The sequence below is a fragment of the Eschrichtius robustus genome, chromosome 10, assembly GCF_028021215.1.
Source record: "Eschrichtius robustus isolate mEscRob2 chromosome 10, mEscRob2.pri, whole genome shotgun sequence".
Taxonomy (NCBI): domain Eukaryota; kingdom Metazoa; phylum Chordata; class Mammalia; order Artiodactyla; family Eschrichtiidae; genus Eschrichtius; species Eschrichtius robustus.
Window position 1 is genome coordinate 80,911,448 of NC_090833.1, and position 17,223 is coordinate 80,928,670.

The 17,223-nt window shown below is 40.2% G+C and overlaps 1 protein-coding gene across 4 annotated transcripts in view; it reads left to right on the forward strand.

The window, feature by feature from the left end:
* Window positions 1-17,223, forward strand: part of NFX1 (nuclear transcription factor, X-box binding 1) — an 84,615-nt gene that overhangs the window by 34,227 nt on the left and 33,165 nt on the right. For all 4 annotated transcript variants that reach the window (XR_011075105.1, XM_068552113.1, XM_068552114.1 and 1 more), the window contains exons 6-10: window positions 2,888-2,959; window positions 4,481-4,620; window positions 9,681-9,780; window positions 9,862-10,079; window positions 15,472-15,569. Coding sequence is in view for 3 of the 4 variants with exons in the window: in XM_068552113.1 (XP_068408214.1) it covers window positions 2,888-2,959; window positions 4,481-4,620; window positions 9,681-9,780; window positions 9,862-10,079; window positions 15,472-15,569 (628 nt within the window). In the remaining variant the exon portion in view is untranslated. The remainder of the gene's footprint in view (window positions 1-2,887; window positions 2,960-4,480; window positions 4,621-9,680; window positions 9,781-9,861; window positions 10,080-15,471; window positions 15,570-17,223) is intronic.

A 17,223-nucleotide genomic window follows, 5' to 3' on the forward strand; every position in this document is an offset into this window, starting at 1 on the left:
GCAAAAGCTGACTCGTTGAATCCTTACAACAGCCCAGTGATGTATAGATATTTATCATCTCCATTTTACAGATGAGGAGAGAAATGCACAATAATAAACAGTTGATCAGTTACAAATAAATTTCTATGGGCTTTGGCTTCAGACAAAGGTTTAATTCCTGGGTTTGTCTCTTAACAGTTATGTGATGTTGGACAAATTACTTCTCTGAGCCTCAGTTTCTGGACCTGTAAGATAATAATGATAGCTCAAAAATAGTTTCAGAGTTCTATGAATATTAAATTAATTAACACACTAAAGAGACTTGGTACAGAGCCTGGCACATGGTAAGTGGTCAAGAAATGGTAACACTTGCTTTTATTGCCCAAATCTAAGAGAAAACAGACATCAGAGTGTTATACTTGCTTCCACTGGTACCTCGCTTCTATTGTATGGAGCAGGGGTTGGATCAGAGGTCTTGTGATCAAGATGTAGGGATGGTGCTGGGGAATATTGTGGGGAGAGCTATTCAGACTGAGCTAAACAGCATGGTCTGCCATCTGCTGGACAATCAGCCCTTCCTCTTCCTTTGACTGCTTCCATAGGTCAGAACTCAGGGACTCATCTATTCCTTCCCTTAGTTGCCATTTTAGTAAATTCAGTAACAAGACATTAATCCTCCACATGAATTATCTTTAGAAAGCCTTCAGCAGAAATGGGGCCCTGTCATGACTGTCAGAGAACACCACTGTGATACAGATCAGGTGGTCAGTCATTTAAGGAACACTTTAAAACACCAGTGCCCAGTCTCTGCCTCAGAGCAATTGAATCAGAATCTCCTGGGGTGGGTCTAAGCGTTGTAGTTTTCTTCCAGGTGATTCTAATATGTAGGCAGTGTTCTGAACCACTGCTTTGAAGGTTATGAGAACCTGGGGTTAAGTCCAGGCCTCACGGATATTTGAAATAACCTGGAATCATCCACACTTGACCGGCAGTTTGTCTATCAGTCTAAAGTTATTTAAGGGCTTCCCTGGTGGCACAGTGGTTAAGAATCTGCCTGCCAATGCAGGGGACATGGGTTCGAGCCCTGGTCTGGGAAGATCCCACATGCCGTGGAGCAGCTAAGCCCATGTGCCACAACTACTGAGCCTGCCTTCTAGAGCCTGGGAGCCACAACTACTGAGCCTGTGTGCCACAACTACTGAAGCCCGTGCACTTAGAGCCTGTGCTCTACAAGAGAAGCCACCTCAATGAGAAGCCCACGCACCACAGTGAAGAGTAGCCCCCGCTCATGGCAACTAGAGAAAGCCCACATGCAGCAACGAAGACCCAATGCAACCAAAAATAAATAAATAAAATAAATAAATTTATTAAAAAAAAAATAAAGTTATTTAAATGTCTAGCCATGAAAATTATTTCACCTGAAAGGGTTGAGGTATATCATGTGAAATATAACTGTTGAATAATGATACTCATCCTTAAAGAAGCATGCTTAATCTTATGTCTCCTGTGGGTTCTGTCTGTCAAAATGGATCATCTTAGGAGACTGGGCACATGTTCCTGGATTGTTTTCAGTGTTTAAAGCTCATTTAAGAATTATTATAACTGATTTAGTAGTCACATAAAAAATCCAACCAGACCACTTTATAGGCACACCTGATTTTTATAGCAAATTCTGTTACCCACTTGATTAATTACACTTGGCTCTGATTGGCTATTTTTAAAAATTTATTTATTTTATTTTATTAGTTTTGGCTGCGTTGGGTCTTCATTGCTGCGTGCGGGCTTTCTCTAGTTGCGGAGAGCGGTTGCTGTTCTTCATTGCGGTGCGCGGGCTTCTCATTGCTGTGGCTTGTCTTTGTTGCAGAGCACAGGCTTTAGGCGTGCAGGCTTCAGTAGTTGTGGCACATGGGCTCAGTAGTTGCGGCTCGCCAGCTCTAGAGTGCAGGCTCAGTAGTTGCGGCGCACGGGCTTAGTTGCTCCGCGGCATGTGAGATCTTCCTGGACCAGGGCTCAAACCCGTGTCCCCTGCATTTGCAGGCGGGTTCTTAACCACTGCGCCACCAGGGAAGTCCCCTCTGATTGGCTTTTAATTCCCAAAGGATTGTGATTTGCCATCACATAGGTGTCCCCCCTGCCCCTCCCCAAAGTTCCCAAAATATTTTAAGTAGTGATATTTCTGTACAGGTGTGTAATTTACCAGGGGTGTCTGCTTTGAAGAGGGCAGTATTTATTTGAATTGGAATTTATTTCCATTTTGTTCATTTTTTCTTTGTTCTCTTTATAGCATAGCTCCTATAAAAAGCATACTATTCAGAGGCCTAATTCTGACCTATAGCAAAAATTAGGCACGGTTTTTTTCCATGCGTCCCTTTCCCCTTTGTTACTTAGCAACATGCCTCCCCTCACCCCAAGCAACCTTCTTTTCAATGTTCCCATTGTTAGCCTATCACCTGGTTATCACTTTACCAGCTGATGAGAAAATGTCTGTACTTCTCATGGATCTAGCAGATTTAAGCTCTGTTACTTTGTTCAGGTTCTGATCCTCTAAAGGACCCCATTGGCCATCCTGAGTGGCAGACTCTTTTTATCCCTACTCACTGTACTAAGTGGGCCAAGACCATATTTAGAAATGTTATCTTTGACTATCAGACCCAAATAAAACCAGTAATTTGACTTGGGCTTTACTTTTCTCGTTAAATATTCTAAGATGATACTGCTATCGATTCTTTCTATATAAAAACATTGTTGGTATCTTTGTTTAAATAGTTTAATCAACTTTAGACAAATACTAAAACATTTCGTAGGAAGTTTATTTGTTGCCATATTCATAGTAGGGCCCAGCTGGGGCAGCTTTGTTTAAGTTTGGATACATGGGTATGATTTATTCATTACAGCCTTTCTTTTTCAGCCTCTGCCATCCTGGACCTTGCCCACCCTGCCCTGCATTTATGACTAAACCATGTGAATGTGGACGGACCAGGTAAAGTTAGAATTGTACTCCGAAGAAGACTTCAGTTTCCACATTAATGGTTTATGTATGAATTTCTAAAATAAAAGATTAGTAGGTAGGTGCAAATAGTATTTATTTACTACCATTAATAAATGGTAGGTGTAAATAGTACTTTTCCGTAAATAGTAATTTCCTGTGCTGCCTTAATCCTGCAATCTTATGGGTGATTAAGAAGTTATAAAATAGTGAGATTACCCATTTCAGATGCAATGCCAAGGTGACAGGGACTTTTTTCTTAACCTCTCTACTGGGTGAAAGAACCAGGAATTGAACCCAGGCCTGCTAAGGTCCAGGAGGCAAGGGCCACTTATCTGTGCCTAGCATAGTATCTGGTGTCTAGGTTTTCAGTGAATATTGTTGAATGAAAGAATAAGTAGCCCCAGAGCCCGCTCTCTTTTCTTTACAATGCAAGTTCTCCTGCTTTATCAGTGCAAGGATCACTGATAGCTGCGGAGGCCCAGTTAAGACCGCAAAATGATTTCTGAACTACAAGACGAGATGGGATAGTGCAGATTTTCAGTGATAAGCATTTTTTAAATGTTTACTGAACTTACAAGGGTAGCAGTGTGGCCTTACAGAGAGTCACATGCAAGGGGCTATGGGTCAGAAAGCCCAGGTCAGATTTGGGCTCTGCCACTAACTAGTTGTTGACCTGGGCAAGTTGCTTCTTCTTGGTGAGCCTCATTTTTCGTATCGTATGGTAGAAATAATAGTGTCTTCCTCAAGGGGTTGATGTTAGCTGTGACGCTGAGCACTGGAAACTGATCATCTATGTATGTAACAGTGACTTCTTAAAACAAAATATGTAGTTGGAGTGGGAGTAGGGGGATAGAATAAAACTTCTTGTGGGAGAGTAGACTCCAAGGTCTAAACCATTACCCTGGAAAGAAACCTGAAGATGATTGTCTAAGAGCAGCGGCCTCATATCCTTCTCTAGCGGACAAGTCGGCAAAATCGGGATGTTTATTAGAACAAAGCCAGAATGATCTCCCCATCCTGAATCAAAGTCACATACAGCATGTTCTTAAGTATCATAACTGCCTAAAATGCCAGAGTGCCAGGTCCCAGGAGAATGCCATTGTGCTTTCATTCCAAGAATGTTCATTACAACTACACCTCCCAACCTCCCTACCCACCTCTGTAAGATACTGTGGGAGCTCCAGGCTCTTTCCCCTCCTGCGTGCTGTTTCAACTCAGAGAAGAAATCACATTGTAACAAATACTTAGGCCCTCAGTTCCTCACTGGCCAGAAAATAGGGGAGAGAAAAAAGGCAGAATAGGAAATAAGGAAAGAAAAGGAGGAAAAAGAAGAAAGAGTGGAGAAGGGAAGAGGAATTGAGGAAATGATTGGAAGAGGGAAAGAGAAAAAGTAGGGGAAACTGGGCAAAGAGAAAAGGTTTAGTAGGTTTTGGGGGAAGGTTAGTTTAGCTGTCAAATAGGACCTCAATATCCAACATTAGACTAATGCTGTCTTTACATCTATTTTTACAGGCACACAGTTCGCTGTGGTCAGGCCATCTCAGTCCACTGTTCTAACCCTTGTGAGAATGTTTTGAATTGTGGTCGGCACCACTGTGCTGAGCTGTGCCATGGGGGTCCATGCCAGCCTTGTCGGATCATATTAAACCAAGGTAAGTGGTGAGCACACCAGCCAGCAGTACTTGGGTACTTTTCTGGAACCTTATTTATGGTTGTCTTGATGACATGGATTTGTCTCAAGCCTGTAGTCACAAAGACTCTATTAGGTTTGGTACCTTGGGTAGAGAGAACTGGAGATACATGAATGATTAGACGGTTTTTTGTTTTTGGGGGGTTTTTCTGCCACACCTTGCAGCATGTGGGATCTTAGTTCCCCTACCAGGGATCGAATCCACGCCCCCTGCAGTGGAAGCACAGAGTCTTTAACCACTGGACCTCCAGGGAACTCCCTAGATGGTTTTCATTATTTTGGTTGCATAATACCAGTATAGGTCATTGTCCTATAGAATTTGGACGGTAGATTTTTTTTAATGCTGTTTAAAAGTAACTGCTTGTGAAATTTTTTTGCAGTAATTACTTGAAAAAGACCCAGAAAGGCCAAAGTAATCTTGAAGAGGAACAGTTGAAAGACCTGATTTTAAGACTTACAAAGTTACAGTAATTGTGACATTGTGGTTATTGGTGTAAAGGTAGACTAGTAGATCAATGGAAGACAATAGAGTCCAGCAGTAGACCTCAATATATACAGTCAGTTGATTTTCAACCAAGATATTAAGTTAATTCGGTAGAAAAAGGAGTCTTTTTACAAATGGTCCTAGAACAGCTGGATGTATATATGGGAAAAAAAAGTGACCCTCAACCCCTGTCTCACTCTTTACACAAAAATTAATACTATATGGGTCATGGGCTTAAATGTAAAACCCAGAAACATAGTTTCCAGACGAAACTATAAGAGAATATTTTCATGACTTTGGGATCAGGCAGAGACTTCATAGAGCAACAAAAATACTAACCATAAAAGAAAATAATTGATAAATTGAACTTTATCACATTAAGAAAATGAATTGATAAATCACAGATTGTATTCAGAATATTTAAAGTACTCCTACCAAAGAAAAAAGAAAAAGATAAAGTACTCCTACAAATCAACCAAAAAAAGACAAACAACTCACACAGTGAGCAAAAGACTTGAACAGCTACTTCACAAAAGAAAATATGTTAATGGTCAATAAACACATGAAAGGTGCTTAACACCTTTAAACACTAGGAAAATGTAAATTAAAACCACAATAAGGGCAGAATAGTATAACCACTTTAGAAGACAGTCCAGGGGAGTTCCCTGGTGGCCTTATGGTTAGGATTCTGGGCTTTCACTGCCATGGCTCAGGTTAAATCCCTGGTCGGAGAATTGAGATCCCACAAGCCGTGTGGTGTGGCCAAAAAAGAAAAAGAAAAAGAAAACTGTCCAGTAGTTCCTTTAAAGGTTAAACATAGAATTACCATGTGATCCAGCAATTCAACTCCTTGGCATATACCCAAGAGAAATGAAAATATATGTCCATACAGAACTTGTGAATATATGTTCATAGCAGCATTTTTCGTAATAGTCAAAATGTGTGAGCAATACAGATTTCTATCAAATGATGAATGGAATAAATGTGATATGTCCATAAAAAGGAATATTATACAGCCATGAAAAGGAATGAAGGATTGATACATGCTATGAAGTGAATGAACCTCCAAAACATTATACTAAGTGAAAGAAGTGAGTCTCAAAGGACCCCATATTGTGTAGTTCCTCTGTTTTTATGACTGCCTCTAGTCTTCAGGGATCCTGAGCTGCTGTGTATTGGTTATATAGTTTTATTTTATTAGATTTTACTTTGGTGTGATGCTATTGATCTGCGCTTGCACTTACAATAAGAAATAACCCTATGAAATGTTTTGTGCTGTGCACTATAAGGATTTTATGTAGGGAATTGTGCCATATACTATTCAGTATTCTGTTTATGGATCCTCTTGGAAGAAAGTCTTGTCTGGTCTTAGTTCCAAGAAGTTGTTTTTCCTCAAAGACTATATCTTAGGAAGCTGGTATAACTGACCTAATGTTCGTCTTTATAGTGTGTACTTTTTAGCTGTGATTCATTCTCTATCCTTACCATTGTTTTTCTTTTTCTTTTCACATCTTTTAATTTACGTTCTCTAGATATATCTCATGTATCCTTATATGCTGCCTCAAATCCATTTCGAGATAAGGCAGGAGTTAAGTATATATTGGCAGTTTGGTTTCAGCAGTGTAGATTGTAGTGTGGGAGAGTCCCTTTGATTTGGACCATTTTTAGCTCTTGATACATATTGGGCTGAATCACACTTTTTTGTCAGATTTGTATGGATCCCAGTCTCTTCCTTTCTGTTTTTGTGTATGTAGCTGATTTTTCAAACCCAGTTGAAGACTTTTTGTTTGTCCATATTAAATATCTAGCAAAGCATTTTGGCCATCAGTGTAGTTTATTTATCTTCTTGAATTGTAATTCTCCTAAGATCACTTTCAGCCTTTTCTGGAGATTTAATAAGCATTCCTTCTGGGTCTTCATTCACGTGTTGGTAAAAATGCTGAACAGGTTCAGGCTGGCAACAGAGACCTTTCTGCAGACTGTCTTTTGTTCCTTAATACTCTTTAACCAGCAGTGACTCCACCCAACTCTTCTGTCATCAGCTCATATTTCTGTCTCTTGTGCCTAAGCATAGTAGAGTTTTTAGTGTTGTACTCAGATTATTTCCTGATTGATCAGGGGCTCTACTTTTGTTTTTATTGTCACAATTTTCTTTTCTTTCTTTTTTTTTTTTGAGATCTACATGCTTAAATTTTTTTAATTAAAGTATAGTTGATTTACAATGTTGTGTTAATTTCTGCTGTACAGCAGAGTAACTCAGTTTTACATAATATATACATTCTTTTTCATATTTTCCATTATGGTTTATCCCAGGACATTGAATGTAGTTCCCTGTGCTATATAGTAGGACCTTTTGTCTATCCATTCTATATGTAATAGTTTGCATCTACTAACCCCAAACTCCCAGTCCATCCCTCCCCCACCCCCCCTTTCTTGGCAACCACAAGTCTGTTCTCTGTGTCTGTGAGTTGTTTCTGTTTTATAGATAAGCTCATTTGTGTCATATTTTATTTATTTTATTTTAATTTAATTTAATTTTATTTTATTTTATTTTTGGCGGCTTTGGGTCTTCATTGCTACGTGCGGGCTTTCTCTAGGTGCTGCGAGCGGGGGCTACTCTTCGTTGCGGCGCTTGGGCTCTAGGCACGGGGGCTTCAGTAGTTGTGGCTCGCAGGCTCTAGAGCGCAGGCTCAGTAGTTGTGGCACACAGGCTTAGTTGCTCCGCGTCATGTGGGATCTTCCCGGACAAGGGCTTGAACCCGTTTCTCCTGCATTGGCAGGTGGATTCTTAACCACTGCACCACCAGGGAAGCCCTGTGTCACATTTTAGATTCCACATATAAGTGATATCATATGGTATTTGTCTTTCTGTTTCTGATTTCACTTAGTATGATAATCTCTAGCTGCATCCACGTTGCTGCAAATGACATTATTTTGTTCTTTTTTATGGCTGAGTAGTATTCCATTGTATATATGTGCCACATCTTTATCCATTCATCTGTGGATGGACATTTAGTTTGTTTCCATGTCTTAGCTATTTTGAATAGTGCTACTGTGAACATAGGGGAGCGTGTATCTTTTTGAATTATAGTTTTGTCCACATATTTGCCCAGGAATGGGATTGCTGGATCATATGGTAATTCTATTTTTAGGTTTCTGAGGAACCTCCATACTGTTTTCCGTAGTGGCTGTACCAATTTACATTCCCACCAGCAGTATAAGAGAGTTCCCTTTTCTCCACACCCTCTCCAGCATTTGTTACTTGCAAACTTTTTGCCTCGAGGTATTTTTTAGTTTGCTGTTTTTTAGTTTGCTTTTTGATTTCCTCGTTGACCCATTGGTTTTTTAGTAGCATGTTGTTTAGTCTTCATGTAATCGTTTTTTTTCTCATTTGTTTTCCCTTGGTTGATTTCTAGTTTCATGCCATTGTGGTCAGAGAAGATGCTTGAAATAGTTTCTATACTCTTAAATTTGTTGAGATTTGTTTTGTGCCTTAGTATGTGGTCAATCCTAGAGAATGTTCCATGTGTACTTGAAAAGAATGTTATTGTCACAGTTTTCTGACCCTTGATTCTTTGGTTCACAGCTCTCTTATGTCTCTGAAAAAAAGCCTCTGTTCTATTTGAGCAGAAACTTAGCAAAGAAAAGCCTGCTTGCAGAAGCTCTCAGTTGCTAGGGTTTGCTTACCAATTTGTTGATTCCACCAATTATCTAAGTTGATGAAAATTAGTCCTTACCAGACTTTGTTACATACTAGTCAGAAACTTTTTTTTTTTTTTAGTTTGCTTTAGAAACTAACTCCTTAAATATAACACATACTTATTGCTGATCTCAAGAAATAAAGTAACCCATTATTTCTTCAACCCATAGAAAAATCTATAGATATTAGACTGGGTTCTCTATGCAGTAAATAAAAGTCTCAAGTTATTTGAAACACTTTTTTTACTCATTGTCAGTACTCAAGCATGATTACTTCAAATTTAACAATAGTAGAATACAAATTAATAAGGATTTTATATTGTGCCTAGTTTTAAATTTCTTTTTAGCATCAGAGACTTTTTCCAAGCATTTTATGTGAACCCCAGGATATGAAGTATTAAATCTCTGCTGCTTGGTTGAAGTGAGGATGGAATCCAGTTATCAACTCCTCCGTAACTACCACCAGTTTAGCTTCCATCTCCTGCAACATCTCCGCAGGACCGCAGAAAGCCTCACAATCCATGGTTTTCAACCATGGCCTTATGGACCAGAGAGTAGTCTTTTACTTTAAAGGATTGCTTCACTTTAATGCTCATGTTGAGGTGTGCTGCAGGGGCACCATGAGATATGGACAGAGTCTAATAAGGCCTTTTTAATTCTTTTCCTGTGGTGAAGCTCTTAAGTGGGGCTTAGAGCTGCTGTATAAGCCACATTTATTTCTGCATCAGGTCTAATCAACACTAGTGAATAGTATTTTGTGTTTTCTTATAGATTGTTTAGAATATTTTAAGCACCTGTACAGATTACTAATCTTTTGTTTCTGAAATTATGTCCTCAAGTATGCTACTGTGGCAGCACCTCCCGAGACGTGTTATGTGGAACAGACATAGGAAAGTCTGATGGATTTGGGGACTTTGGCTGCTTAAAGATATGTGGCAAGTAAGGTTTGATGTTTTTCTCAGTTAGAATAAAGCTGTATTTTATGCAACAATTATGTAATAGTGTTGTTTTTCTTAACAGGGACTTGAAATGTGGGAACCACACGTGTTCACAGGTGTGCCACCCTCAGCCCTGCCAGCCATGCCCACGTCTCCCCCAGCTGGTGCGCTGTTGCCCTTGTGGGCAAACCCCTCTCAGCCAATTGCTAGAACTTGGAAGTAGCGGTCGGAAAACATGCACGGATCCTGTCCCTTCATGTGGAAAAGTGTGCGGCAAGCCTCTGTCTTGTGGTTCCTTAGGTAATTAGTAGGCATAAAGTTGTCTTTAAAAATATGAATGTAAATATATGGCAGCAATGGCTACTTAAACAAAATAGTACATAATTCCAGTTACAATATCAGAGGTTTTTCTAAATATTATGATCAAGTTTGTGTGGGTACTTTTTCTTTCCTCCTCAGATTATACTTCTGAAAACTCACATTTGCCCAAACGATCTCTCTTTCTAATTCGGGTATTTTATTGCCGACTCAGGACAGTTGTGGTTAGATACTATTTTGTGGGGGAGTGGGCATTGGGGTGTTTATGATTTCTCTTAGCAGCCTACACTAGTATGAATGCCAGGTATCGTTTTACTAATTTAGGGTTCAACAGGTGTTTAGAAGCATTTTCATATAATAGAAACATCTTAAAATAACTGGGTGAGGTGTTTAAGAACTGAAATTTTAAGTACACTTAAACTTCATTCATTTGAACCACTCAAGAAATGTCTTTCTCTACAGCTGGGTTTCCCATATAGCTGAGGATAGCACCTCCTGAGCATCATTTTGGAGGGACATTTTTCTAAAATTTACATTCCCTTCTTTCTTTAAACAGAGGATACTGAAGATAATTTCTTTCCCCTTATTTGACCCAGAGTCATCATTTCCCTGAACCTCAGTTATTGTATTATGCTGAATACACTGATTCCCTCTGGGCTTGCTGAGGTTTCTCAGGCGATTTCCCCATAGCAGTGTACAGTTTGAATTGTTTTATTTATTTGTTAAAGCTTTTGGTTGTTTATTTTCTTATGAATGCTTTCAGTATGCCTATGTGCCTGCCTTTAGTGACTCTCCCTTTCTTCTGAGTTGTGGCTTCTGATTACTTGGATATAGAAACCAGAAAACGTTTGTTGGGATTAGCTATAAAGTAATAGTCTGAGCTTCTGACAGAGACTTTTTGAGGCAGTCCTTGGGATATGGATGTGTACAGTTTTGCAGTGACTTGGCAACTTCTCTCCTGAGTGAGTGTTCAAAGGCTGTGTGTTTAGAAAAATGAAATTGGGCAAGTGAGTCTGAATAAGAGATGTGTTCCTATAACTAACTGTGATAAAGATAAAATCTTTAGGTTTGGTTTGCATTTTTCCAAAAAGAGAGATTTCACATTTCTTCCAAGTACCAGTAGGAGCACCCTACCTAATTCCTTTTCTCAATCTGACTTTAAAATTATGTGTAGAGAAGAAATGCCCTCTTCTCATATTTTAATACATTTCAACCTCATCAGGAAAATCAGTTGTCTGTTGCTTCTCTGTGTCCACTGTGAAAATGTATCTTCAGATAAGCCCTGTGAAATAGAGATCAGATGACTTCCAAATCAAGAAGGACGGTAAAGGTCTTCCCTTTTCAGAAAGCACATGGGTCAGTTTTGTAAGAATTTCATATATAATGACCAGAAATCCTATCCAGAGGCTAAGATAGCTTGTTGGCATTGACAGAAAGAGGAAATGTGAAATAGTTAATACAAAGGGACTTGAGCAAGAGAAGGACAGTAACTGTCAGTATGAACAGACCTGGGGGTGGGACAAGACCAGCTCAAGGGACTCAAGAGTAACTGCTATACCTCAGCAGAGTTTTAATCATGGAACACTTTTAAGGAACTAAGGTGAGTTGGATTGAGAATCTCAAAGAAAAGCCCATGGCTGGTGGTAACAGTGGCTCTCGTGTTTATTCAGACCTGGCTTATCTATAGAAAGCTTGTTAGGTCTTAGTATCTCACCCAGTAGGAAATTTCCGTCCTAGACACGTAGCTTTAGTACAAAAGACTAGGTGGAGTTCTGCTTTCAGGATGGTAGCATGAGGAGCAAAACAAGCAAAGCTGGGGAAAACTATAAAAAAGCAACCATTTAAAGTCTCTGGAAATTGCCCTGTGGGCATACATCAAATGATGAAATCTTTATTGAAGAAAATCTACTAAAACTGAGTAAGAACAGCAAGAGTGTGTGTCATTTGAATCACAACCTACTTTCTCCTTCCCCACCCCTTCCCAGCTCAGCTCAACAAAAGCTCCACTCAGGATTGGTGTGCCCAAGAAATTGGGGCTTCATCTACCCTCAGCTCCCAGTCAAGGGTTACTTGCTAGGAGGAGTGGACCACCAGCTTTTCTCACCCCCCCCTCCCCCCAACCCCACCAACTCCAAGTTGGAAAGGCTAAATTTCTGGTAAGCAGAGCTGACAGGTTGGGGACTCCCTTCCTCCGCACAGCCCACCCATAGATTGGAGGCTCTACTCTAGTCACAACAGGCAGGAGTACTGGGGCATCAGTCACCCTCACCCCAGCTCACTCGTAGGAGAGAGGTTTCACAGTGAGAGAAGAAAGCTAAGAAAACTAGAGGCTGCTGTCTCACCCAGCACCCATAGTAGTGACTGAGTGACGGGGTGGGGGGAGAAGCAGTCCATAAGGAAAGAGTTCCAAAATATTCCCCAAAGGAACTGACTTTAATTTGAAAGAGAGTGTGGGGAAGTTCAGGCCTAAGGGCCCTTTAGAAAACAATAGCTCCTCTTAATTAAGAGCAACAGCTAAACTATAGGCCAACTGGTTCACCAGAGAGACCCAGGGAAGGCGATAACTAAGAGGAACCATCCTGGGGTCAGAACAAACCTCACAGATTTGCCTCAAAGACTACCTCTGCCCAAATTTTATTGGATCAGACTGCTGAGCAGTTTATGCCCCAGGACATTGTTGAAAATAATAGAGCAATCAGCCAGCAATTAGTGGAGCCTCAGGACTGAGTGTAATACCAAATGAGGCAGACAGCTTAACAGAGAGATCAGGGAAAGAGACAGTCAAAGAGAGCCCTGATAAAACCATTGTCATCCCAGGGTGACCATGCACATGCCCAAGGCTGTGCCATCTAAAGAACAACACCAATGGCTTCATACTACAATAGAAATAGACTTCACTAAAATAGCTTAGCCAAGTCACAAAACAAATAAACAAGTAGACAACAACAACAAAAAACAAGCTGTGGAAAGAGGAAGCAGTATCCAGAGTTGCTGCAAACAATGTATTACCAAAAATGTTCAGTTTCCAACAAAAAACTACAAAGTATGCAAACAGAAAAAAAAAAACCCACAGGTAACAGAAACTTTCTGTTTCAGTTTTCTGTGAGAGTGACCAATGTCAAATTTAACAGAGACTTCAAGGTAGCCGTTATGAATATATTCAAAGAACTAAAGGAAACCATGCCTGAAGAGGTAAAGGAAGGAAGGTGTAAAGGCAGTGTTTCATCAAATAGAGAATATCAGTAAAGAGAGAGAAATTTTAAAAAAGAACCAAATGGAAAATCTGGAGTTTTCCAGTAATTAAAATTTTAAATTCATTAAAGGGACTCAACAGTAAGTTTGAGCTGGCAGAAGAAAGGATCAATAAATGTGAAGATAGATCTATAGAGATTATATAATTCAAAGAACATAGTGAAAATGAAGTGAATAAAAGTGAACAGCACCTCAAGAGAAATGTGGGACACCTTTAAGCACACAAACGTGTAATGGGAACACCAGGAGAGGAGAAAGGAGCAGACAAATATTCAAAGAAATAATGGTGGGAAACTTCAGATTTATTGAAAGACATTAATCTACACATCCAGGAAACTCAGCAAATTCCAGTAGGATAAATTCAAAGAGATCCACGCCTAGGCACATAGTAAAAATGCTGAAAGCCAAAGACAAGGAGAAAATCTTGAAAGCAGCAAGAGAAAAATGACACGTTACATACTAGGGAACCACTGTAAGATTCACAGCTGACTCCTCATCAGAAGCAGTGGAGAACACTGCATCGCAACAGGAAGGCAGTGGGATGACCTAGTCAAAGTGCTGAAAGAAAAAAATTACCAACCAAGAATCTTATATCCAGGAAAAGTCTTTCAAAAAAGAGAAAAACAGAGTTCTCTGCTAGCGGATGTACTTTACAGTAAATACTAAAGGGAGGTCTTCAGGCTGATACCAAGTAAACCCACATGTAAATTTAAATCCACAAGAAAAAGCAAAGAGTAAAGGTAATTACATAATTATAAAAGAAAGTATAAGTGCATATTTCTTCTTCTTGCAACTGATTTAAAAAGTGATTGTATAAAATATGCATATAATTGTATTGTTAGGCCTACAGTATATAGAAATGTATCGGACAGTAACAGCACAAAGGAGGTCGGTGGGATCAAAGTTGTACTGGAGTAAGGAAATGATACCAGATGGTAACTCAGATCTGTAGCAACAAATGAAGAAAACCAGTAATGGTAAATAAGATAAACATAACAAGTTATAAATGCATACTTGCTCTCCTTTCTTTTGTCAACTTCTTTAATAGGCATAACATAAAGCAATAATTTTAACATTGTACTGTTGAATTTGTAACACATATAAATGTAATATGTATAACAATAAAAGCACAAAAGAGAAGAGAAAATAGAGCTATATGGGTGTAAGGCTTCTGTATCTCACTGGAGTTAGGTTGGTACAAATCTGAAGTAGATTCTAATAAGATGCATTTGATAAACCCTAGAGCAGCCATTAGGAAGATAACTCAAAACATAATGGAACATGCCATTACCAGGAAAAAATGTTACACTGGAAAATATTCACTTAATGCGAAAGAAAGCAATGAAGGAGAATTAAGTTAACAAAAAAGACATGAGATGTAAAGAAAACTAAAAGTAAAATGGCAGACATAAATCCAACTATATCAATACTAACATTACCGTCAGTGAATTAAACAAAAACCAGAGATTGTCAAAATGAATTTTTTAAAAAGATCCAACTATATGCCATCTTTGGGAAACAGACTTTAGAGTCAAAGGTACAGTTAGGCTGAAAGTAAAAGGATGGAAAAAATACGTCATGTAAACAGCAGCCATTGAGAAAGACTATGGATGATCCCTGATGGGGTCCTTGAAACAGGACTTGTCCTAAAATCTACCTTAGCAGAATGACTAGCAGGCCACCTATCACCAAACGTTCATAGAGCTTAGTGAGATTATGGATGATGGTTTCTGATTACTTATGATCCCCAGGTGATTTTCGGAGTCAAGAGTACTTCAGCAAGTCAACCATGGCTACAATTTTAAGGAGATCCGAGTCTAACCTGGAGACTTGAGGTCTAAATAAAGAGTCAGAAGATCTGTTTCTTGACTTAGGCAGAGCATCTTGTGCTCCAGAGCATCTTGCTGTGACTAATGCTGGGGCCTGTCCTTGCTGGAAAAGGCTCAGCCTGCCAGTTGAAGGGAAGATAGGGGAAGAGGCATTGATAGCATCCTTCTTCCCTCAATTCTGGTGATGGAGTTGCAGGGAACAGAGGTGGAAGACCGTTGTGGCTAGTTAATTTGGGAGTCTGAAAATGAGTAGTTGCAATTTTCATTCCCAGCTCTTTTCATTTTTATTAAAGATTTCATTCATACTTGTGAAAAGCGCTGCCATGAAGGAGACTGTGGACCATGCTCTCGCACATCAGTTATTTCCTGCAGATGCTCTTTCAGAACAAAGGTAAATCCTACAGAATGCTAGAGTTGTTGCCACCAATGCCTTTTACTTATTTGTTTGTTTGTTTGTTTGTTTACTTATGGCTGCATTGGGTCTTCTTTGCTGTGTGCGGGCTTTCTCTAGTTGCGGTGAGCGGGGGCTACTCTTCACTGCGGTGCACGGGCTTCTCGTTGCAGTGGCTTCTCTTGTTGCAGAGCATGGGCTCTAGGCACGTAGGCTTCAGTAGTTGTGGCGAGCAGGCTCAGTAGTTGTGGCGAGCGGGCTCTAGAGTTCAGGCTCAGTAGTTGCGGCACATGGGCTTAGTTGCTCCACGGCATGCAGGATCTTCCCTGACCAGGGCTCGAACCTGTGTCCCCTGTATTGGCAGGTAGATTCTTAACCACTGCGCCACTGGGGAAGCACCCAATGCCTTTTAAATTGGTGATTGTGGGAGGGAAGGAATCAAAATAACCTCAGGCTTATTTCTGTAAATACTGTGTATGATTCATCCAATCCAGCCAATGTATACCGATATCTACTATGGGCCAGTTGTAGGATAGGTATGAAGGGGTATGGCACGCAAGGCTCAGAGGCCAATAATAGGCTTAGGGCACACATACAAGTAGCTTGACCAAATACAAGTGTGATAATGCTAGATGCCAGAAGAGAAGAACAATAGCACCGTTGCAAGCAGTTAGCTCACTAAGTTAGAGGGAACACAGTCCACAAGATCGCCCTCACTTCTGACACCCACTGCAGGAGTTCAGACAATTGCTGAATTAGAACAGTCCACATGACCGCCCTCACCTCTGATACCAACTGCAATCCAGTGGTCCCCAAGGCTACCCTCAAGATTTGATTATTTGCTAGAAGAACTCACAGAACTCATTGAAAACTGTTATACTCTTGATTACAGTTTACTAAAGGGAAAAGATACAGGTTAAAATCAACCAAAGGAAGAAGCATGGAGGGCAGAATGCAAGAAAGTACCAAATACGAAGCTTCCAGTTGTCCTCTCCCCATGGAGTTGGAACAGCGTTAACTTTCTTAGCACCAGTGTGTGATTGTATGCGTGGAGTATTACCAACCAAGGAAGCTCACCCACCGGAGAGTGGGTGGTCAATTTTTATTGGGGCTGCATCATGTAGGCATGGTTGACTGCCCATGTAGCTGATCTCAGCCTCCAGTCCCTCCGAAGTCTACTAACACTGTGTGACCCAAAGCCCATGCCCTAAATCACATCATTGGTCTTTTGGTGTGGCCAGCCTGCACCCTAAATCATGTTAGACTGTCTGGTGACCCAAGGCTCCAGGGAAACAATGACACTCCCATTAGGCATGATATTCCAAGATTATCTCCCAGAAGCCAATGGCAAAGGCCAGACCTCTCTTCAGATAGTGTTAATTTTTCACTATACAACTGTTTTGTCAACCTCTGCTTTCTGCCTGGGACAAACTTCATTGGACTATGTATTATAAAAAGTCATCTTACCATTTTGGAATTAGTGCCCATTTCTATGTCTGTCACCAGAAGAGGCAAGAAGCTTTCCTCTGAAGTCTGTAGGTAATCCAACTTGGGGAACATACTGAATGTTGATCTGTCCTGCTCTCTGATGTACTTCTGGTCATTTCAGTGCATATCGGCACCTGTCCCAGCAGAACACAGGCCTGGGTAGAGA